This window comes from Amaranthus tricolor, chromosome 8 (genome assembly GCF_026212465.1).
Source record: "Amaranthus tricolor cultivar Red isolate AtriRed21 chromosome 8, ASM2621246v1, whole genome shotgun sequence".
NCBI classification, from domain to species: domain Eukaryota; kingdom Viridiplantae; phylum Streptophyta; class Magnoliopsida; order Caryophyllales; family Amaranthaceae; genus Amaranthus; species Amaranthus tricolor.
Window position 1 is genome coordinate 21742826 of NC_080054.1, and position 26757 is coordinate 21769582.

General features: G+C 30.4%; 1 protein-coding gene across 1 annotated transcript; it reads right to left on the bottom strand.

Moving 5' to 3' along the window:
- Positions 1 to 4613: 4613 nt before the first annotated feature.
- On the bottom strand, positions 4614 to 10557 carry LOC130820159 (LOB domain-containing protein 4-like). Its single transcript, XM_057685423.1, has 2 exons — positions 10055 to 10557; positions 4614 to 5434 (listed from the first exon to the last, which is right to left on the bottom strand). Exons 1-2 carry the CDS (start codon positions 10229 to 10231, stop codon positions 5105 to 5107), a joined length of 507 nt encoding a protein of 168 aa, XP_057541406.1. The 5' UTR covers positions 10232 to 10557; the 3' UTR covers positions 4614 to 5104.
- Positions 10558 to 26757: the final 16200 nt, after the last annotated feature.

A 26757-nucleotide genomic window follows, 5' to 3' on the forward strand; every position in this document is an offset into this window, starting at 1 on the left:
ACTAAGGTGACGAGTCCTGATAAGTTTCACACTTTGTTATTTCAAAATTTTTAGGATACCCTTATTGGTGATGTTGTAGTTCTTGTCAAGAGTTGGTGGCGGAGGAATTACGATCTTAAGGTGATAAACAAAATATGCATTTCTTTCATACCAAAGATCCATGACCACAATCGTTGTCTGATTTTCACCCCATTTGTTGCTGTAAAGTAATTTATAAGATTGTCTATAAGGTAATGGCAAATAAACTTAAAACCATCCTTAATTAGATCATTTCTGTTAGCCAAAGTGCTTTTATTCCTAAACGTTTGATAGGGGATAATTCTTTGATTGCTTTTGAGATCTTACAATCTATGAAGCGTGAAAAAGGTGTGAGAAATAATCATTTTGCTTTTAAGCTGGATATGAGCAAAGAATATGACCGAGTGGAATGATGTTTTCTTAAGAGGGTCATGATTAGGTTGGGTTTTACTGATGCATGGGTTCAAAGAATTTTTAGTTGTGCCTCAAGCGTGAATTTCTAAAGGTCTTGACCAAGGTAACCCCATCTCTCTGTACTTGTTTATCATTTGTGCTGAATCCTTCTCCATTACTATTTCAAATGTTACTAGATTAAAGTTCATTAATGGTGTCAGAGTTTGTAGAGGTGCCCTAATGATTTAACATCTTTTCTTTGCAAAGGACAGTATCCTTTTTGCTAACGCTTCTTTGCATGAATGTTCATCTGTAGCTAATATCATTAGCAACTATGAGAGAGCATCGGGCCACAGAGTTAATTTTGACAAAATAGATGTCTTTTAGTGAAAGGTATCTTCCGGTTTGAGAGCTTCTTTGGTGGATATGCTTGGAATTAAAAAAGTTGAGAAACATGCTAAATATCTGGGATTACCAACTATTACAGGTAGATTTAAAAAGGTAACATTTTCCTATCATCAATTCGTATCTTAAAAAAGATTTAGGGTTAGAAGAAAAAGCTTTTATCACATCCTGGTAAGCAAATTCTAATTAAAGTCGTTCTACAAGCTATTTTGACCTGTATGATGCGTATTTTTAAGATTTTAGATGGGGTTATTAATATGATCCATTCAATGATTGCTCGATTTTGGTGGCGCTCAAATTGCAATGATAAGAAAATTCATTGGAAAAGTTAGGAGGCTCTTTGCTTACCAAAAAAATTAGGCGACATGATTGATTTTCAGAATTTGAGATGTTTTAATTCGGCCCTTCTCGCTAAACAAGTCTAGAGGCTTCACAAAGTCCAAGTGTCAAATTTGAAGAGGGTTTTCCAAATAGAACTCATTTCGTAGCTAAAAAAATAACATGATATTTGATCTTGACTAATATTTCTACTATTAAATTATCTTCACTAGCAATTATTTATAATTAAATTGAGTAAATTAGAGAATATAATATACTGTATATTACATTGTTGACAATTTCCAAAATTATATAGTTAATTTATACATATAACTGTAAAATCACCATACATTATACTAAAAGGATAATTTGAAAAATTCCAAATGGAACTCATTAATTGACTAAAAAAATAACATAAAATTTAATCTTGATCTATATTTCTACTGCATTATATCTCTGGCTTTACTTTTTAATATCATATGTTTATAAATGTCAATACTAAAAAAATCGTGCAACGTAAAAGTTTTCACACTAATAAATAAATAATCTTTCAGGTGTAAACAATAACTTGGAAACTTTGGACTTTCATAGAATCATCACATGATACTCCTATATCTTATGTACGTAATCAAATCTTCACATAACTTGCTACTTACCATTCATTAAATTAAATATAAATTTGATTTTACACGAAATCGTTTTGATTTCCTTTACTATTAAAAAATCGTATCTGAATTTGGACTTTGTGGACTAATGCGGAGGTTTCATTAGTGATAGTATTTAGGTCGTTATGTGTTTTTGTTGTACCTTTATGTCAATACACTTTCATAAAATCACTTAGACATAAGGAATGATTATGGTTCAACATCCTGTATTCCTGTTAAACTTGTTCTATACCATCACTATTTTTAGAATTCGAGTCTAATTTTTTTAGAGCCAACGCATTTAAAATTGGGTTTGGGTCTAAATAATGGGTCTGGATTAGGGTTAGGGTCAAGATTAGGGTTAGAGTCTTGATCTTGGCCTTTAGAATCAGACCTCAAACAATGGGTATAAGTAGCACCTTTTCTTCCATCCCTATATCCTAATCATAGTTCCTATGAACATGATACACTTGATATAATAATGATAATAATGATGGTATACTGAAATTGATGAACTCGTATGTTCTTGATAACAATTGAAAGTAGTAATAATTGAATAATTTTCAATTGCACCATATAATGTTGTTACATGTGTGTTTTTTTGTATATTATATAGTGGAGTATCTTTGATGTCTCTTTTTATGAGAATATATATATATATATATATATATATATATATATATATATATATATATATATATATATATATATATATATATATATAAAAGATAAGATAAGATTGTATAAATTATTCCTAGTGTATTACTCTTAACTTTATTTTTCAAACTTGTCACCTTTTCTAGTAAACTCTCATTTTGTACTTCATTGCATTTAGGAATATGAAGGGAGGGGTTTTAAAAATTAATTACCTTACATTAGTTATCTTACACGATTTTGTGGGTTAAATTAATATTCATATATTAATATTAGTATGAATTTGTGGAGTTTATGTCATCACCAATTGTTATATTACAAGTACAATCACTTCAAATAAAAATTTTCATTGATAATTTGTATTTCATTATTATAAATTGCATTATAAATGGAACATTTCGCACAACATGCTTGTAAAATGCATTATAATCGTGACATAAAGCACAAAGTACTTATAAATTAGTATAGTATATGATGATAATGATGAGTTGGTAATTAAGTTATCTTTGAAAACAAGGGATTAGGACTGAATCCTAGCACGCCCCACTTTTTTTTTTTTTTTTTTAATTTTGGTTTTTAAAATTTAAACTTAAAATACTTAAAAACCCCAAAACTTCTTTCTATACTTCCTCCGTTCCATAATACTTGCTACATTTTCTATTTTTGGCAATTTTATATTACTTGCTACATTTCCGCTTTTAGTAATAAAACAATCATTTAAAGTTCTATCTACCTCTATTTTTATCCTACTCTATACTCTATACTCTATAATAAAATATATACTATACTCTATAAAGTAACCTAACAACCTATTTTTCCTTATTCTTTTTCAATTAACAATAATAAAATACTATACCCTATAAAGTAAACAATCAGCTACAGTGTAGGTCAATCACTTTTCTTAATTCCCATACCCATGCAAATGTAGCAACAATTATGGAACGGAGGAAGTACTTTTGAAACCCCTTTTCTCCCTTCTCACTATGTACACAATTTCCTACACGCGACCACATCCAATCCATCACCGAAACATCGGTCCAATGTAGCACTGTCCGTCGTTATGGCGCTATCCATTTTTCCGGTTCTGCTGCCTTTAAAGTATTTCGTTTCTCTCTATGTTTTTGTAGGTTATAATTTAAAATATAATTTATTTGTCAATTTTCCATTTGTCTCATAATTAATCCTCACTTTCAAGATTGGGAGGACGTAGAACTTATTGTGTTATTATTTTTTTCAAGCTTTTAAAATTCTGATGAATCTAGCAATTAGGGTTAATGGTGTTCAAAATAGATCCGATGATTTAATGTTTATCGACCTTGTAATCGAACCCGAATTCAAAATAAATTTTAAAATATGTAAAGTACAATGTGGACACAAGACTGATTTTAAACCGAATCGAAACACCTGATCCAAAATCGAGCCGATGATATTGGTCTCATTTTTATTTAGGAAAAATTATCTTGAATAATCCGACATATTGTCCATCTGCTGTGAATAAACTCTACAAAAAATATACAAAGGTTGGATTATTTAAAAATAATTAATAGTAGGTTTTATTCACAGCAAATGGGTAATAGATCGTATTATTCAGGATAATTTTTTCTTTTATTTAAATTAAAGTTCTTTTTTTACCAATTTGTCCTTATGCGTTTTATTTTATTATAAAAATACCTCTATTAAATTTACAATTGTTGTGGTCCCCTTCCTTACGAATTGTATTTTATTATTAAAAATACCCTTATTAACTATACAATTTGTTTTAATACACTTCAACTATTATATGAACATTTACGGTTGTTGTGATCTCCTCACTTTATTAATATTTGTGTCCAATTCAAAATAGGACATTTAAGGAAAATTAATGGAAATTAGTATGCTTACATAAAGATTACACCTTAGCTATGTCACATCTTCTTTTGTGGCTCCACTTCAGAAGTTTGTGACCTAATCAAAATGCGGTGGAGATTCAAATTATTAACAAAACATGTAGTTAATATAATTAAAAACCCCAATATACAAAAAAAATCAACAAAAAATTGCAAGTAATAAAAATAGATATGCAATCAAACCCATTCCTTTCAAACATTCCCTTTCAAAATCAATTCACAATCAAACCCATTCCTTTCAAACAATCTAAAAAATATCTATGAAAGGACATATGAATGTAACATCGGCCGACAAATAGTGTTTAATTCAATCAAAAAAGAGGATAGGGCGTGCCTTTCATTAGCTATTAGTATGTCGGTTACTAAAATGCCCATTTAGAAGACTAATGGCCATTAAGACCACTAAACATAGAAAATTACAAAAAGAAAACAAGCAAATTCATTACTTTTTACTAAACTATATAATAAGTCATGATTATATATGTTTTATACATGTACAATAAGGTTAATAATTCTTCATCACCATCATCACCTCTAGGTCAATTAGAGAGAGATGTGCTATTTTTTTGCTATAAAGATGTAAAGGACTAAGGTAACATAAAAGGAAATTACTAGGTCCCAATAAAGCTAAGGACACTATTACATCATCATCCATCATAAATATATTATATTTAATTATGTATCTAAAATATGGAAAATGCTCTTTATGCTTCTTTCGGCCAGAAACTTTTTGCCAATGATGCAAACATGACAGGACGGAAAAAATAGTTGAAACATTTAAGAGCATTAACATGACCAAAGTGACTCTTCGATATTAGGCTGATCTACAACCATGTCCATGCTAAAAAGAGACTTGGTTTGTGAGGAAATCATCTTTGAAGAAGGGGAGTTTTCCGGTGAACTTGTGCCTTGGTGTGGCATAGTATTGGCATATTGTCGCATTCGCATATGCACCACTTCTGCTTGAGCTAGGGCTAATTGTGTTTGAAGGACGTCTATTTGTTGTTGCAGTGACGATATTGCTCCTACACAACCATACACTGGGTCACGTACCCTTGCATTTGCCTCATACACCATCGAACTCACTGCATCACCACGTTGGTGTGTTGGCAACTCCTACATTTGTCCAAAACAACAAATAAATATAATAAGAGACGATAGTACATAAATTGCCTAATTAGAAATATTTATGTGTATGTAAGACGACAATAATGCTATACTTAAATCTTAACATCAACACATAAATTATTATTAAAGATCATCGACAACAGAGATAATAATACTCTATTTCACATATTTAATTACTAAAAAATCAACTATAATAATTTTGTTGCATATGTGAGACATACACAAAAAATTTCTTGTAGCCACGACATGTCACATGCACACATGCACAACATATTATATGTTCAAGAGTGAATCTAATAATTGGTCAAATTTCAACAACTTTAGGTATTAGAAACATTATTATTCTATATAAAAAACTTTATGTAAGATATAGCTAGAGTATGTCATTATAAAAGATAAGCATGCACACATTATGCATAGAAAATGTGTAATGTGTATGTTTGGTTCTCTTCCAAAGGTGTGGAAATTTGGATTAATGTTTGTTGGAGTTGTTGAAACTAAAGGTTGAATAATGAATTAAGCTCAAAGCATCCAAGGAAACATGAATGTACACAAATGGTTCAAAGGATATGATGATGCTTTTTGACATTTTACTTATCCATGTTAAAACTAGACTAGACTAGAGAACCTATGGATGGACTAAAGAGTATGATTAGCTTAGTATGCTAAGGTTGAATATTTTCCCTTTTAGCGCCCATGCTATTTGAAAGACATTATAAATTTATAACTAATGTCTTAGACCATTTTAAGTCAACCAAACATTATAATTATTCATTTTTGTTATTGCATTATTATATATTCTTGATTTGTGTGTAGGGTTTTATTTATTATTTAAAAGTGAATTGAATTAAATACAATTTATTTGATGATCTGATTAATTGATTATTTTCGACTTTTAATCAACTAAAGTTAAATATTAGTTAAAATGTTTTGAGTAAAAGTAGTGGATATATTAGTTAAAAGAGAATTAAAATTAATTAAAAAGAATATACACTCAATTATATAATTATATATGATTTTGTTTCTATTATGTACTAATTAATACATGATGTTCAGTTAGGTTTACAAGACAATTAGAGCTCATCATCTAATATGCTGATAAATTATATAATTGATTTCCCCATATATCTTTGAAACGTAGGATTTACTCCTAAGAATAATCAAAATAAAAGGACTAAGGTTGTGCACGAAAAGGCTTCTTGGTGGTCATAAAGTTATTGCGTTCTATATAAATTTTTGCTTTAATAAAATTTAACTAATCAATTATGTTACTCCATAGCTTATATTAAATTATGATTTTAGCATATATTATAATTGTAAATAAGCTACACTTTTTAGATGACAATGTACAGTGAGAGACGAAAAGGTTCTAGTAAGAATCGAACTCACGTTCTTTTGAAAGAAAGTGGTAAATGTTTCTATTGAGATAATATTCAATTCATCAAATAGGATTCACTAAAAATTAGATTAAAATTATGTACAAACACTTTTTGTGTCCATGATAATGTATTGAAAACTGTTATTTTTTCTCATAAAATTCACAGCGTTGAAATGTATTCCTACAATTTAAATCCATAATTACTACTTGCAAATTTTTTTTGTTGATTTTTTGAATTTATCTTTTTTAAGTATTATTTTTATAAGGGAAATTTATCATTAATAATATAATCTATTCGTGATCTGCTGAGAATAAACTGATCTATGGTTTATTTTTGAATAAACCCATCTAAGGGGTTTCTGGTCAAGAATAAACTTGCCTAATGTTTAATAGGTTACCAAACATGTAACTAAGGGTTCATCTTAGCTGATTGCGAATAGGTTGTATTATTCTCAGCAAGGAATCCTTTTAGATGGGTTTATTAAAAAATAAACATAAAGTGAATTTATTCTCAGCGGATTACAAATAGGTTGTATTAATGACAAATTTTTTTTTAAATTATACTTTATATTCTAACATTTTCTTACTATTTTATTTCAATTATCAATTGAATGACTTTTTGTTTAAATTAGTATAAATTAATTCATTCATATTTTTCCTAGTTTAACGTTAAGAAGATCCAATTACGTATTAAGATTCAAGCATCATATCAAAAGCAAATCATAAAAGTGAAAAGCCACTATGAAAAGCAAGAATAGCATAAGGAAAAATAAATGAAATTGAGATGAGTGGTTAAAGTATGGGTTAAGAGTGTGGAACATTAGTCAAATTAATTATTAATTATTGTTAATTAAAAAAAGGGCACCTCAAAGTAGGGTCATTAAACCGTTATTAACCGCTACAACCGATAGGTGAAAAAAAAGGCAATTATAGTAATATAAACCGCGTGAACGAAACATTGCAAAAGATAACCTCAAAAAAAGCATTGATGTATTTTTTTTATATAACATTTATAATTGATACATTTTTGGGGCTTAGAAAAAGTCAATCCTAGATGGTTCATCTATTTTCTTTTAAATTGTATTAATGTATTTTTCTTTATAATATTTTTCATATAAAACAAATAATATTTGATACTTTAATTTAGTTGATCAAAACTAACTTAGTATTTGTGTCATACACGTTCATAATAATTTCTTTCATAAATACTTACAAAAATTTTCAAGTATAATATTATGTGCGCTGCATAAATCAGTTTAATTTTAAAAACCCATGAACATCAATAATAGTAAACACAATCAAACTAGTATTTATAAGATAAATATAAAGAATATAATAATAATAATAATAATAATAATAATAATAATAATAATGATAATAATAATAATAATAATAATAATAATAATAATAATAATAATAATAGGGGGATAAATGTTTTTATTCATCACAAAATATTTGTTACGAATCTGAGATATGCAGATATTAGAGGTAAATAAAATTTTATATTCATCACCACATATTTATGATATTTGGGGAACATATATATATATATATATATATATATATATATATATATATATATATATATATATATATATATATATATATTGAAAATTGGCACAAGAAGGAAAATAAGACTATAAATAGAAACAAATGGTGCTGAATAGACAATGATCAATTTAAAGTTTTTATTATAATGCATAGATAATACTCCTAAAAACAAATCAGGAATATAATTTCTCTTCACATCCGTAAAAAACAATATTTGTACTCTGAAAATAACAATTGAGTACCAAATAAATATAAACTTTTTTCATTCATAATTATGATATGCCATATACATCTTATTTTTCAGATTAAAATCCATCCGTAAATGCTTGCATATATAATATAATGCTGACGTAAAGTTGAATTATATGTTTGTCTTTGCATATTTTTTGAGTGAAAATTACTTTGAATTGCTAAATAAAAAGTAAAAGTAAAAATATATTAAAAAATGATGATGATGATGTAGGAATAAAATATTTTACAAAGAGGACTTTTTCTTTTACAACATTAATAAGATATAAAAAATGATATTATTATCATTTGCATTTAGCTTGTTGTATATTTTATGTATAGTGTGTTAATAATTTTAGAACATTTTTATTTAAAGCACGATATTATATATAATTTATCCTATTTATAATGTTATTTATTTACTTCATTTCAACTATATAATTTTTTATCGACTTGCAATTATGTATTATATGCTTTTAAATTTAAGAAAAATATACTTAATACATGTTTGATATACTTATGGGAAGAGTAAGTGATTGCTCTTCAAACGTGGATTAATAAGTCAATAAAAGTTTTTCAAAAGAATTGAAAATACGCATGGAAGAGTAAATGAACAGAGGTAACCGAGTAAGTGATTAGTCTTTAAAGGTAAAAAAATTAGGGAGGGCCATGGCCCACACCCGGCCCTACCTCTGCTTATGCTATTTAATTTTTTTATAGAAAAAACTAATTTACTCATGCCTCTAAAGTATTTTATTAATAAGAATAATTATATAGTTTTAAAGGGAGGATTATAAAATAAATTAAAAATAAAAAGATAATATATATTTTATGTATAATTTGATGATAAATTTTTAAATAATTATATTCTATGTTATTTAATATGATTAATGCTTATATAATTTAAAATTCAAAATATTTCTTAGCCTACTATTAAAATTTATTTACACCTTTATAATGAAAGGCATGAGTGTGTCCATCAACAAAATCTTTATATTTTTCTATTATTAATATCAAAGGGTTACGAAGAAAATAAAATTATCATATTGAAACATTATTTATAATGACATAAGAAAGAGAAAAATGTACATTATTTAAAGAGAAAAATTAGATACATTATTTAAAATACATCATTTAAAAGAAGAGAGATGGAAATATTCTTGCAATATATATTAATAAAGTATATGATATAGATAGTTTTAAAGACGGTACAAATTCAATCATGTAAATTATTAAAAATGACATTAAGTTGAAAATTATTACCATATATAAATCAATCAAAAAACATAATATATATATATATATATATATATATATATATATATATATATATATATATATTATGGAAATATGATATTTCATAATTTAATAAGAATAAGAATAGTAAATGATTGCGCGCCAAAACATAAAAATAAAATTAAGTGAAAAAAAAGAGGTAGGCATGCATATACCTGTAACATCTTGTTGACATTACTAGCCCCAAAAACCCTATGCACATGAGCAAATTTTTGAGGTTCGTCAGCTGGAAAATATGGTGCAAATACACAGTCTGGTGCACATCTTCGTCTCAACAGTTTGCAGGCAGCACAAGGAGCTACTGCTCCTTGTTTCCTCCCATTTTCCTTCATTATTTTCTTTGCCTATTCTCTATTATTTTAAAACATAAAAACTCAAATTCGAAACTTTCTAATTGGAAAGTTAATATGATTTATTATTTACAGAATTTGAGTCTTAAATAATGTTCATATATTGTTGACAACAACCACCACCAACAACTCTTGATTTTATGTACTAATTTATACTACTTTATTTATAATAATAATAATAATAATAATAATAATAATAATAATAATAATAATAATAATATGGACAAGAGTAAAGTGCAAGTAATATTTTAGTGAGATTTTGAAAGTTAAAAAAAAAGTAGCAATCTTAGGAGACTAGAGAGAGTGGAAGAGGGGGCTACTAAGTGAAGAATGGTGGATGTTATATATAGAAAAATTATAGTGACAAGAGTATCTTTAATGGGTCCTATATGTGAAGAAACTAGATTTTGCTTGGCGGATACATCTTTTTCTGATTGGAATTTTATTGGCCCACCCCTCTTATTAGTGTTTGCTCATGCTTTTCTTTTGTTTCTATTTCTTCCCTTATTGTTTACTTCTATATAATTTTTACTTTTTGTGTATTTTATTTAAAGGATTTTCTTTTAAGTAATTGTAGGGTATTATATATATATATATATATATATATATATATATATATATATATATATATATATATATATATATATATATATATATATATATATATATATTTCACTTCAAATAAAACATATTTAGAAAAAACTAAATTTAGATTAAATATATTGTGTTTGGTAAATTAGAAGTACAAAGAACTAAAAACTAAAAAATAAATAAATAAATAAATAACTAGAAATTAACAAAAATAAAAAGAAAAATTGACATTGATAATTCTATTTTTTATTCATCTGTTGTGAATAATCTCACATTGGATTATTTTCTAATTATCTAATAATCTAACTTTGTCTTACATTCGCCCACAACATACCATATTACTAATATTATTAATAATAGGTAATAATAGGGTATGATGTTGGTAAACTAAGGCAAAAGTTGAATTATTCACAGCGAATTAAGGACAAATGTTGGATTATTAAAAAATAATCTAATTAAGGGCAAATGTTCATCATGTTCGATCTTTAGAAAGAAAGATGAACATTTGGTATCATATAAGAGTGGTGGACATGCAACCCAAGTTGATTATTGGTTAGTACACAAGAGGAATAGGACCTCGAGCTTGGATTCTAAAGAGGTGCTCGATAGAGATGCCCACTCAACATACGTTATTAGTACTAGTGTTTCAGATGAGGAAGAAAATTGTCGAAAAGAAGTCAGAATTCAGGGAGACTTAAAGAGATGTTACCACTGCCCTGTCAAGAAAGATTTATTCGTTGGGATACCCAAGTCAGTATAACGATGCAAATAAAATGTGGGTGACTAAGGCAGAGACCATTCGAAAAGTAACAAAAGAGACTTTGGGGGTGTCGTGGAGGAAACAAAAAGCATATAAAGAGTCGTGGTGGTGAAACGAGGAGGTACAGAGAAAGATAAAGGACAAAAACAAGATATTTAAGGAACTTATGACATGCACAGAAGAGAAGGATAGGATACAAAAGAGAGAGTGCTACAAAGAAGCAAAGTAGGCGACAAAGAAAGCAGTAGCAAAGGCAAAAAGGTGTGCCTATAAGGACTTCTATGAAAGCTTGGTATCAAACAGGGGGAGAAACATATTTTTAGGTTGGCAAATATTAGGTCCAGGCAGCAGCAAGACTTAGGGACAGTGAATACATCAAAGATGAGGGAGGATGAGTTCTCCTAAGACAAGAGGACATCAAAACAAGATAGCGTCAATATTTCTCCCAACTGCTCAATGAGACTAGGGTGCCAAAGGAGGAGGATAGACAAACTTTCGACGTCTAAAGACCACGTGATTATGGGTTAGTGAGTGATATTACCACAAAGGAAGTAGGAGAAGCTCTCAAAAAAATGGGGAGAACAAAGAAAGTTGGACTAAATAACATCCCCCTTGAGGTGTGGAAGAGTTTAGGAGTGAAGGGCATTCATTGGTTGACTAACCTCTTCAATGTTATCTTGAGGATACATTAGATGCTAGAACAATGGAGGAATAACACACTAATACCACTGTATAGATGCGCAAGTATGTGGGAACTATAGAGGAATCAAACTCCTAAGCCATACAATAAAATTGTGGGAAAGAGTGATAGAGAGGAGGATATATCAAACAAGAGACGATGATCAGGGAGAACCAATTTGGTTTCATGCCAGGAAGGTCGACTATTAAGGCTCTTCATATTTTGAGGAGACTGATGGAAAAATACGGGGAGCGGAAGAAAGATTTGCATATGGTGTTCATCGACTTGGAGAAAGCATATGATAGCATACCACAACACATCATATGGGATAGCCTCAAGGCTAGAGGTATTTCTTTAAGGTACATAGAGATTCTACGGGATATGTATGATAGAGTTTCGACTAACATTCAGACTCTGGTTGGGATAACAGAGCCTTTCGCAGTTAAAGTAAGACTACATCAGGGATCTGCACTAAGTCAGTTTATTTTTACAGTCATTATGGAAGAAAATTCTAAATCTATCTGGGAGACGGTACCGTGGTGCATGTTATTCGCTGACGATATCGTGTTGGTAGAAGAAACTAAAGAGGAGGTTAAGAATAAATTGGAAGAATAGAGAGAAGTTTTAGAAAGTAAAGGGATGCGTATAAGCAATACGAAGACTGAATATTTACGATACGACTTTAGTAGGACATTGCCGGTTGGAGAGCCAGAGCTGTCCATTGGTGAAGAAGTTGTTACAAATACAACCAAGTACAGGTATCTGGGATCGATTATTCAGAGTAATGGGGAGATTGACGGAGATGTTAGCCACCGTATATAAGCGGGCTGGTTCAAGTGGCGAGCAGCCACCGGAGTGCTATGCAAAAAGAAGTTTCCAAGTAGATTAAAAGGTAAATTCTACAGAGTGGCAATCAGGTTGGCTTTGTTGTATGGAACAGAATGTTGGCCTGTAAAGAAGACTTTTGAACATAGGATGGAAGTTACGGAAATGTGTATGCTGAGGTGGATGTGCGGTCACACATTGATGGATCGAATTAATTAGGAACCATGAGTTTAGAGATAGGCTAGGGGTTGCCCCTATTTCGGCAAAGATGCGCAAAAATAGATTGAGATGGTTTGGACATGTGCATAGAAAGACTTTTGACGTCCCCGTGAGAAGAATAGAAAGCATCATAGTAGAGGGTAAGAAAAGTCGAGGGAGACCTAGAAGAACATGGGAGGAGCAAATAAAAGTAGATTTGTATAAGTTACACCTCTCTGAAGATCTGACCAGGGATAAGAGTAGTTGGAGGCGCCTCATTCGTGTTTCAGACAACTAATTCCCTTGCACTTGCCTATTAGTGTTCTTGTTCTCTGGTTTTTTCTCGTTTGTTTTATTATTATTATTATTATTATTATTATTATTATTATTATTATTATTATTATTATTATTATTATTCAGATGCAGGCTTGCCAAGGTGGCTTCAACTTCACCCAACTCTTTTCCTTGCAGGAACATTTCTTATTTTTCCTCTAGTTGAGGGACTCTTTGGTTGCGCTCTCCTTTTTGGGTATGAGTTGCCGCCGTCCTTCCCTCTCCAGACCCTGCTCATGATTTTTTCTATAAGTGAGATACATTAAATATGATAATGATGATGATGATGATGATGATGATGAAGGTGAATTTTATTCACAGTGGACAAGTATAAGATTGGATTATTTATATGAATTTTTCCAAATAAAAATAAGTTCAATTTAGTAGAACTAAGCTAATTTCAATTTTAGTAAATAAAGTAATTTCAATCCAACAGTTAAGGTAAATTGCCTGCATTATCAACTTTGACCATGTTTAGTTAAGATAAGTTCAAATCCGAAAAAAAATTGTTATACTCGAAAAAGGAGAAGGTGTGGAGAAAAAATAACGATACAATAAAAATTCAACAAACCTCTTTATCTACAAAACTTATTTGTTTCACTTATCATTAACTTTGGCCTTCTTCTTTTCACATCAAATGTTGTTTCTAAACTAAATTTGTTTCTAACTAAATCAAACATAATTTTATTAAATTATTGTTTTCACACCTTATAACCTTTGGTTGCCTCTTCTTCGCTTCCAATGGTATTTTGTATACTTTATCTTATTCCTCCATAACCTACTTCTAATTAACTTCATGTTAAGAATAAATTATTTTTTCTTAATTAATTCTATTCAAAAATAATACTGCAATATAATTAGGAAATAATATCTAAAACTAATATTCTTTTTATTTCGTACTGTTTACGCAAATTCTTAAATGAGATGATATGGTAAGACGATTTATATTGGGTTGGACCATATATATTTAGTCTATTAAAATTATAACTTATACCTTGACGAAAACTGTATGAAATTTTTAGTTAAATGTAATACATTAACGATACAAGACGGAGGTAGTATTATTAGTTAACATAATTCCTCAAATCAACAATATATTGCTTGACTATCACATGTTGATTTGCGTCAAGTCGCCGACTTATTGCGGGAGTTCTCGTTGCCGTCAGTTTGTGTTGTTTTCCAAATACAAATGGAAACCAATGCACATGCTTGTAATATTGTTGTTGGCATGAAGCCTTATCTAGTTGAAAATGTGAAACAAATAAGTAAAATTAACAAAAAAAAAAATTGAGCCTCGGGTAAATTTTATTTTAAAAATAAGTGTCTCTATGTCGGAGCCTAAGGTTAGGTTATTTCGCAGTTACTAACAGCGAACAATAAAATTGGCAAAAAAAAAGTCAAAATTATTTGTTTGCAATTATTAACTGCGAACAAAAGGAGACAATGTCTTACCGTTAGAAGAGACAAAAAAATGAAAATTATGTTTGTTCGCAGTTATTAACTACGAACAACATGTTTTTAATTTTTTTTTTGTCCCTCCTATTGTTATGTCATTGTCTCCTTTGCGTTTGAAGTTATTAACTGCGAACAAATAATTTTGACTTTTTTTACCAATTTTTTTGTTCACTGTTAGTAACTGCAAAATAACCTAACCTTAGGCTCAAATATAAAGATGCTTAAATTTTTGGAATTAAGTTTATCCAAAGCTCAATTTGTTTATTCTTTTTGTTAAATTTGCTTATTTGTTTCTAGAGTTGTTCAAAAGTCACCCGACCCGAAAATCTGATCCGAAATCGAAAGTAAACTGATCCGAAAATGTGTTCCTATTTTAGGTTTATCGAACCGATATTAGCCGACCCGAAGCTATACCCGAACCGGTTGACAGCCGAAAATGAGAAAATTGAACCCGAGCTGTAACCGATTTTTCTAACTGACACGTAACTATTAGCCAAGATTACCCGAACTTAATAGTGACCGACCTCAGTAATATCCGACCTGAATCATGCTCAAAACCGAACTCGATCCGACTAAAACTGACTTAACCCGAACGAAGTTTAGATCGAACTATTGTAAACCTGAGCCAATTTTTTACGTAGAAGTGTGATTGACTCATATTCAATCATCTTATTAGTTATTCTAATAAAGTCATTTTAATAAAATAAATTTTATAAATACATGTTTTCATATATTTAGAGTTAATAATCAATGGTCAATGTTTATTAACTACTTTTAATCAAATTATATGAAAATGGATAGAACTTTATAATTTTAATTTCCGGTCAAACAAGTAAAAGTAACAATGTAAAACTGATCACCAATTGATTTGCGTTTTCACTATTTTGCTTTAAATAAATAAACCTTATCATCAATTAAAAAATGACTAACAACTTAATCTGATACTGACTCGATCAATAGTAATTAGTATTTCGCAATTCGTAACCGAATTCTACTTGAAAAATACCCGAACTCGATCTGAATCCGGTAAAACCGAATCAATTATTAACCGATGACAACCCGAGACCGATTGAAACTCTACACGAACTTCAACCGACACCGAACTGATGCTAACCCGATAGCTCGAATAACCGATCTTCAACCGAACCGTGACTAACCGACCCGACCCGAGTATGACCCGTCGCAACATGCATCCGAAATATAACCGATCTGAAATACAACCAAATCAAATGACATCCATCCGAAACCGACCCGATTACCCGAACGAACACCTCTATTTGTTTCACATTTTCTATCAATGTTGCCAAAACCAATTTGCTTGCCTAAATCCATTACGTAAACAAGTCTACTGGGCCCAAACTCATATATTCGGTATCGGCTTGCTACCCAACTAATTCAGCATCAAAAGGTAGGAAGAGTAGAGTTCTTGGAACACAAAAACTTAGCTGAGATGGTCTCATTGTGAAACCGTTAATTTGGGCCAGTTTAATTTACGCGTGTAAAAACCTCATATGGTTTTTCCTTGTTTTTTTCATTTTTATGGGCATTTATCAACTTTGATCTCAAAGGTACCAATTTCAACTTAAAATAAACCTTAAATAGATTAATCAAAATGAAAAGAAATTCAATTTCTATAAGTGATCAATTTTAACATTAAATTGATCAATTTCCACGCAAATATTGTTCTGTATCATAATTTCAGAACGAAGTTAATAAAATAATATTATTTTATCATTATATGGATGAATTTCAAACAACAAACGAATTTTCAATAAACCTATCAATAACATAGTTAATACATTGTACAATACAAGTACTAATATTTAATGCAACATGTGGATCTAATGGAACATAAAAGTACTTGTACTCTTTCATCATTAATCAATAATAGTGATATTGTTCAAACCTCAACAGTATCTATTCATAATGAACTTAAAAATAAAGTTGTATATGTAGTGTTTGTTCACCATTGATGTGAAAAAAGGGAAGTGTCCATCTCGAGTTAAGTTTTGCCAAATGATTTAATGAATGCTCATGGAAATGACCAAGAGTTTATAGCTGCTTTTTTATAAAAGTTTCAATTTTGATCAAATAAGGATCAATTTAGACCTTAAAATGATCTATTAAATAAATGCATTTTGAAAATGATCAAGAGTTCATGGTTTTTTTATTAATAAAAATTTCAATTTTGATCTAAAAATTATCAATTCAGACTTTAAAATAATCAATTGAAAAATCAACTATGAGCTTATAGTTATCAGTTATGACCTTAAATAGCTCAAGTACCGAGTGCATATTGAGGAAAACTATTTTTTTGGGGTGATTGGGCTATCCGTATCACACTGAGACGATCTTGCGCATGTCCAGCTGTTCTTGGAAACATCTAATCTTATAAGCTATAAAAGACCGTCTTTTAGTGATACGACTTTAAAATAAAAGGTTATAATATCCTAATTTATATTTATTAAACTAGTAAAAGGTTATATTATCCAAATTTATATTTATTAAACTATTTAACTTACTCCCTCCGTTCTTTTTCATTCTTCTCGTTTACTTTTTGCATAGTTTTCAAAGTAATTTTGAGTCTTAATATTTCTAAATGCGCATCATAAAAAATTATTAAAAATATATAGTAAAAAAGTATACATTAAGACGAATCTAACGAGATCTCATATGGATGTATTTATCATCTATATATTTCTTTAAAATCTTAATTAAATTTTTCTCTCCAAAATAGAATATTCTAAATAGAAAAAACATTGGAAAACAGAGCGTATATATACGTTAACGGATCCAAATTTTATTTTGAGTGGAATCAAAAAAGCCAAAGTTTAAATCAAAGTCAATTTGAAAAGTAAATGCATTATAAATTAAAATTTATAATATAGAAACTCCAATATTTTAACCTATGTAAAAATATACTCCCTCCTACAGCTTATGTGTCTCATTTTCTTTTATAGTCAAGTCATCTTAATTGTCCCATTTCTATTTTTGGTATGGGTTTTTGACTTTTGTAACTTTATCCTATTTTCAATTATACCCTCCATTACCCATACTAATTATCCTCCCTTACATTAAAAAACCCATAATACCACTCTCTATTCTACCCTTAAAGTCCCACTTTAAACTACTCTCCTTAAAATTCGTGAAAAGTCAAATGGGACTTCTAAGGTGAATAGGAGGGACTATTATATTATGATAAATTACATAACAAAAACCTAACAAATTAAAGTCTATAAATTAACTGCTTTTGTTTCAACAGTTGTCCTCAACAAGTATTTACTTACAATGGAATATTTTAAGTTGTTTCGACTTAATTTTAAAATTTTGGACTGCATTTTAAACAAATATTTTTAATTTATGTTAGAAAATTAATAATTATTTAAAAATAGACACTTAAATATTTTCCTTCACATGTGAGCGTCCTTAGAATTTTATTCCTCTAAAAGAGTTACAAACCTCATTGGAAATTAACAACTTATTAAAGGCGACTTAACATGTGATTTTGATTAAATGCCCAATTATAAAGGCCCTACAATAACGAGCTATGATACCATGATAAAATTCTATGAAGTAGGTGTGGGCAACCAAAACAATGATGAGAAGAGGTAAACCGCTTACAAGCTCAAAAGAGGTTCACTACTAAAACCAATAGGTAGAAGTAGCAGTTCCTAATCAAGTTTATAAAGTGATGTATATACTTCTATTTCTTCAAAGTGGTGTATAACAAAAAGAATATAGTGTCTTTGCCATCCATAATGGTGGTGTATTGTTTAAAAGAAAATAGTAATTGTCCATTTCATAGTTGTTCCAATTGTGGATACCGGTGAAAAAAATAAATATTTTGATTTGAAAAGCAAAAATTTACTTTCTTGGGTATTGAGCATAAATTTTGTGCTGATAACATGTTAAAATTAGAGTGAATAGAGAGAAACTAGAATGAGTAAATAAGTAAGAGATCAAAGATAAAGTTTTTATTCAGTTATGCATTCAATACTACATAAATTTGCGTATTTACATAATGAATTATACCGACAAATAGTTACTATAGCCTATAGGTAGGCATTCATGATTCACCTATTTGTGAAAGCATTGAATGCTTTTCATCGACATTAAACATGTAATTGAAGCAAGATTGATTTTGAAAAGTGGCAAAAGTACTATTTACAAAGACCTATGATTATAAATATCACCACGATGTTCATATATGAAAAGTACACAAGGATTTAACAACATGAAAAAAGGATTAACTAGGTTTCGAGTCAATTTATTGTAGGTTTACTGATGTGGATAGTGTTGAAAAAGGTGGCACTATAACACACATAATTTTCCTCTTTGTGTTGTTTGATGAGGAAGATAACCAACTCAATCAAGCTAACAAGAATAATCTCGCAATCAAGCACAATAAAGTAAAGAGTACTGAAATTAAAGCACACATAATATTTTTACGTGGAAATCCAATGAGGCAGAAACCTCGGGATCGTAAATGATATCAAACTCTTCCATTAATTACTAAAAATTAACGGTTACAATCAAAATCCTCTCCCAATACTAGGGGCAACACAAACATCAAATAATTCTAAAACATCACTTAAAAGTGGTAAAATAACAATTAGAAAAATTAGAACTAAATATAAATTACCTAATTACAATGCACAAAATAACAATACAACTATTAGATATGTAGGTCGGATAACCCGGATTACCTTGTCAAAATTCGACGATAAAACGGATCACAAATGATCTTCTATTTGGTAAGGACAATTTCCTGATGCACCCTTTCTCCTTTTCTGAATTCTCTCATCGTCACTATTTTTGTCTCTTTCTATTTTGTGCGTGTAAGATGAGTTCCCATTGCAATTGCCTTTACTTTGTTTTCTCCTTTTTTTTTTTTTTTTTATTTGCATATTACCCCATATTAAAAGAATTAAATGGACTCTTCCTCCAAGTAGGAGGTAACCCAACAAATCTTCCCCATACTCTAATTTGGGGTATGACAAGCCCCACTTTCAAACGACATATCTCAAACGGCATACTTCTAACTAGTCCCTTGGTAACATCTTAGTCAATGGCTTTGAATTTACAAGTTCATGGATTTGAAATATTAAAATTATTATGTATTTATAAATTTTTTAAAGCAACATTAGATTTTGAATTTACAAGTTCATGGCTTTGAAATATTTGATTAATCATCCAAAGCAACAAAGTCATATATCGAGCAATCTAAGATCATCTGGAGGCTGAAGCCTACAAAAATGTCTAGAGAACCCATTATTGATCCTCGTATATAATATTAAAATATTATTATATTAATTTTCGGCATTATTATTAAAGCATGTTGTGATTGGTGTGACTTGAGTGCACATTTGATGAGGTGCATTCATGTGTGACCTTTGGGATGGAATCCCATGAATGTGTTAAGTTGGTGTATTAAGTTGATTATTGTGGTTTATGATGGTGATTAAGTATGGATTAATAAGGTAATGAAGTGTGAGAGTTATGGGACTTAATGAAGAAGTGGAAAGGTTGATTCAAGATGCTCTACAATGTAAAGTCGAGCAATACTGTCAGAAGCCTCTGAAGAGCCGCTCGACCAGCTCGCTCGACCGAGCGAGCTCCAGGTTGGGTCGAGCGGTCAGACAGAATGCTCCAGAATGCAGCTGATACTCGCTCGACCGAGCGAGCTCTCTGGTCCGGTCGAGCGGATCCTCTGATGTGCATGGGATGCTGTTTTTCGACCTTTCAAGTTCTTGGAGTTATTTATATTATTCATTACCCTATATTAATATTATATTCAAGAGAGCTATTGATATTCTTGTATCTAGTACTATATATAGAGCTCTCATACTCACATTATAATCATCCAAATCCACAAATACACCCCAAGCCAAACACTAGCCTATATCTCTTCTCTATTGTAATTCTCCATATTTGAGAGTTCTTTGAACTCCTTTTGATAATATAAGAGATACTACACACCGGAGGACGTAGCCTTAGTTGGGTGAACCTCGTTAAATCTTTGTGTCATTTTATTGCTTTATTTTCTCCTACAAACATCGATATTATTGATACCGTAATTTATTTGCCACAAAACCTCATACACTCGATCTTGGTAATATTGGAGTTTGAAACACATTGTTCGAACTCTAATACATCGTCGTTTTCAAGGCAAAACATTGGTTCTAAGGACTGAAAAAGACTGAAGAGAACAGAAGTTGAGGAATTTTATATGTTTTTCAAATGAAGTAGAAGGGGGAATTCAGAAGACCTTATGAAAAGTGAAATAGAAATCAACAGCGAGAATGGGTAGAAACAATTAGTATTTTATTACTTCATTTATTAAAAATATTAAAAATAGTGGGCCTCCCAAAACATGGGGTCATGAGTTTTTGCTTATGGTGCTCTTGTTTTGGGCTTGGTCCGGCAATATTTGGCCTAGTACATACCATTGTATATATCAAACTACCTACGGAGGATGAATAAGACACATTTTTCATCGTCTTCTTATATTCATCTGCTGTAACACATTGTTCAGTGCACAATTTCATATGCACTAGCAGTGGAAAACTCACAGGCTTAGCATTGTTCATATTAGACTTTTGCATAATCTTCTGAATGTACTTCTCGTTTGAAATCCACAATTTCTTATTTTTCCTATCACGAGAAATAAACATGCCTGAAATTTGTTTTGCGGGGCTAAGGTGCATCATAGCAAAGATCTTGCTCAAACTAGCCTTCAAGTTAGCAATCTTGTTGACATCACTACCAACAATCAACATATCATCAACATATAACAAGAGAATGAGAAAATCACCTTCAGCACAATTATTTACAAACACACAATGATCAGCATGTGTCTTATGAAAGTTAATATCAACCATGAAAGACTCAAATTTTGTGCACCATTGTCGAAGTGCATGTTTAAGACCATTCGAACAATTTTTTAAGCGACACACAAGTTTATTATTTCTCTTGACCTTGAAAACCTTCAAGCTACTCCATGTATGTAACACTCTGTAATTTATTACGTCAATAATATACTTTAAATAATTTGGAAAAAAATGTTTTCAATATATTTATCATCAAATAATTGAATTAGCCTTTAAATATATACATTTTATTTTTTTATTGTATTTATGTAATACCCCGTAATTTCTTACGTCAATATTATTTTTTAAATGATTTGAAAAAATGATTTTAATATATTTATTATCGAATAATTGAATTAGCCTTTAGATATTTACATTTTTTTTTCTTTCTTTTATTTAAGTAGTCAATGATTATTATCATTATTATTATTATTATTATTATTATTATTATTATTATTTTGATTATTATTATTATTATTAAAATAAATTTAAGTATGAGCTAAGATTATTTATTATTTTTATTGGGTCTTGTAGATAATATATCCAAGTAAGGTATGGTTAGGATTTGAAAATTTAATTACTCCCTCTGTCGGACTGTCCCTCATATTTTCTTTTTCTCTTTTAGTATATACTCATGCTCATGTTTTCCAATATCTCCCTCCACTCTCTTCTTCTTCCTTAAACCCTTACTCTCCCTCAAAAAATTTACCCATCACAACAAGACCACCCAGCTGCACCACCACCACCACTGCCGGCAGCCGCCAGTTGGCCGCCTACTGTCCCCATGGACCTCTTCTCTCTCCTCTATTTTTGTGAGCTTTTTCATCCTTATTTAAAATTAGTGATTTTAATCTTTATAGTTTTGGGTAAATTCATAAATCTTAGTTTAAATTAGTTTATATCTTAATAAAATTTGTAATGGGTAAGTGTTAGAGGTGAGATTTAAAAAGGAATAAGTTAACGTTTGTATTGGGGATGAAATTGAAGATAGTATGTACTACTTTTATAAATAATAGTGGTTTTGATGATTAGAAATATGGTCACTTTTGATAGTTAAATATAAATTAATTATGCTAATGGTTGTGAATGTGATTATTGTTGTTGGTTTAGTGGTGATAAAATTACTAATAAAGAATTAGTGATAAAATTTCTAATAAAGAAGTAGTGATAAAATTACTAATAAAGAATTATTGATAAAATTATATATAAAGAATTATTATATAAAATTACTAATAAAGAATTTTTGTATCATGTGTTGGTAGCGGTGATTAAGTGTCGTCATTGTAATTGTGGATACATGGTTGATGTGTAATTGATGTGGTTAGTATGCAATTGTTGTCAATCTAATTTCTTAGTTATGATTTTGAAATGTCTAAGCTACTAATTGTTTTGTTTTCTTACTTTGTCATTTCAAACGTTAAGGAATGTAACAAATATGCTTGAAAATCAAACTTTACCTTTTTTTTCTTGTCCTTTTCTTTATTTTTATTTTTATTTTATTTTAAATGTAACACCCAAATTTTCTCCGGTCCCTTGCAGTTTTGGTTTTGTTTAAAGGGTCGGAAGTTCAGGAGTGTTACAATTTAAGTAGTCAATTATTATTATTATTATTATTATTATTATTATTATTATTATTATTATTATTATTATAAATTAAAGTTAAGTATGGGCTAGGATTATTTTTTTGGGTCTTGTAGATGATATACACAAGTATAGTATGGATAAAGTTAGCTGAACCACCGGCCGCACCACCACCGTTGGCAACCACCAGCTGCACCACCGCCCACAAGCCGGCCACCAGGTTGTCCCACCACCTCTCCTCTCTTCTCCTCCATTTTTGTGAGCTTTTTCATCCTTATTTTAAATTAGTGGTTTTAATGGTTAAAGTTTTGGGTATATTCATGTATCTTAGTTTAAATTAGTTTGTATCTTAATAGAATTTGTAATGGTTAAGTGTTAGAAGTGAGATTTGAAAATGAATAAGTTAGGATTTGTGTTAGGGATAAATTGAAAGTAGTATGTACTACTTTTGTGCATTTTGGTGGTATTGTGATATTATGACAACTCCATGGAAGCCTTTAATTAGTGTTAATTTTAATTAATAATAGTGGTTTTGATGATTAAAAATAGTTAGGGTTGTTGGTCACTTTTAATAGTTGTTAAATATTAATTAATTATGCTAATGGTGGTGAATGTGATTTTTGTTGTTGGTTTGGTGGTGATGAAAAAATTACTAATAAAGAATTATTGTATCATGTGTCGCTAACGGTGATTAAGTGTTATCATTGTTAATTGTGGGTACATGGTTGATGTTTAATTGTTTGTGGTTAGTATTCAATTGTTGCCAAACAAATTTCTTGTTATGATTATGAGATGTCTAAGCTACTAATTGCTTTTTTGTATGCTCGTCACTTCAAACCTTGAGGAATGGGACAAATTTGATTGAAAATCATTATCATCATGTATTGAAATCGGATGTAATACACTACATTACACAATTTAAACTCACATGATCTTGTTTTATTGCAAAAGTGTGTGAATTGAATCTTTTCCCCTTGAACATGCCTTGTTTTAGAATTTAATGAAAACCAATGTTATGGTTAGATTGATTTAATAGTGTAGTTTATGAATAAACATGTTGTGTGTATGGTTAGAGTGCATATTCACATGAGCTGTGACTTGTAAGGATGGTAGAGGGTACTTCTTAGAGCAAGTAGCTTCTAAATGAAGTCAAGTACACATACTAGTCTTACTTTAAACGTGTATAGGTGCTCGGTTCATAAGAGGGGCGTAAGAACCTCTATTTGTCATCTTGCAGTTACAGGTAAGTACAAGCAGTAGCTAACACTTGCATGCATCTTGAATATGTTTTCTTTGCGTAACAATATTATATGAGTTATGTTGACAATGATTTTCTATTAAATATTATTTAGTTATTATTTCAAGTGTGGATCGGTTTGTAGAGATAGTAGAGAATGGGTTTTGATGTCGCGATAGTGGAATGTTAGATTGTATAAGATGGAATGGGAATGATTCCTTATTGATAAGTGTTGAATTATGTTTTATGAATGGGAATGAGTCCCTTATTGATGAGATATTAAGTTGGTTGTCTATTGTGACTCCACGGGATTGTTACCCCATTGGTTTAGTTCCCAGAGGCTTAGATCATCTGTATATGGTCGTTGTACGGTGGCATGATCATACTTTGCCATTGGGCGCCGGCATGGCCGGCACCGTCCTTGGCTGAGGTGTTGCCATGTGGGTCTTGCAGACCCTAATATGGTGGCCTCTTGTCACATAAGAGAATATATGAAATCAAAGAAGAGAAGAAAAATGGTGAAGGCATTAAGAAGTACATCGAAATGAGAAATAGCTGGAGTTGATACTTACATAGTAGAATGTCTCCTTTATCTTGTTATGTGGATATTGATTGTTGGTCATATATATGAAATGTTATTAGTTACTGACGTGTACTGTTTGTTTTCATTGTTGATGGCTCGTCTTTGATGGCCCTACTATGACGCGTTGGTCTATGATCTTACGTTGAGCAGCGGGGACATCATAGATAGACATTACAAGCGATGGAGCTTCCATGCATTGCATACGGGGGAAATAAGTGAGAGTCTTGAAGTGTGCAATAATCTTTTTTTTTTTTTGACTTTATCTCTAGTATATTTTCATTCAGGTTGTTTATGTTTTGAGTTTGAGGCACATGTCCGTATTTTTGTATAAGTTATCTCTGTTGCGTTGTTTTTGTGGTTTGTTTGATTTAAATAGTTATCGTTCTTTTTCTTTCTTTAAACTCAAGCGTTTACTTTGGAACCACGATCCATGCTTTGCATTTCGATGGAGGATTAGGGGATGAACATCCGCCGTGATATTTTGTTACAAGGCCGATGTTGCCTCTTCTTGATTATGTTTTAGTGCTCGTTTATTTTCTTTTGGTGCATCCAATTTCAAGGTAGATGCTGCTGAAATTTCTGCACGATTTTATTTGGAAGTTTTTCTATAATTCATTTATTTAAATCAATCAAACTTTACCTTTTTTCTTGTCTTTTTCTTTATTTTTATTTTTATTTTATTTTAAATGTAATACCCGAATTTCCTCCGTTCCCTTATGGTTTTGGTTCCGTTTAGTGGGTCGAAATTCAGGGGGGTTACAATGTAAATTTCTTCCTCTAGGTCAACATGGATAAATGCAGTCTTAACATTAAGTTGCTTAATATCCAAATTCATGCGGACGGCCAAACCATGTACAACCCTGATTGAAGATATCTTCACCACTGGAGACTCATCAAAATCAACCCCTTTTTTTTTATTCATAGTCTCATACAACAATCCTAGCCTTGAACCTAGGTGGTTAACCATCTTCTTCTGGCTTCGACTTATACACCCACTTACTCTTAAGTTCTCTTTTGGCGTTGGACAACTTTACTAGATCATAATTGTGATTCTCATGCAAGGAATTCATCTCATCTTGCATGACAGTATACCGCTCCTTACTTTTCATGTGACATAGCCTCTTGAAAATCTTTTAGTTCTCCCCCATCACTTAGTAACACAAACTTTGTAATAGGATACCTCTTAAAAGGATGTCGTCCTCTAGTAGATCTTCTCGTATCGACATGTTGTGGTTGCAGTTCCACAGCTAGTGGCTCAAACTTAGTTGGAACATCATGACCATCATAACCAAGATTGTCATCATCATGCTAAATATATCCCCCTTCAACTCTGTGGGTCATCTGTTGTCAAAATGGATCAAAAGTGACTGGAGTAAGAGAGAATTTTTGTTTCTTTG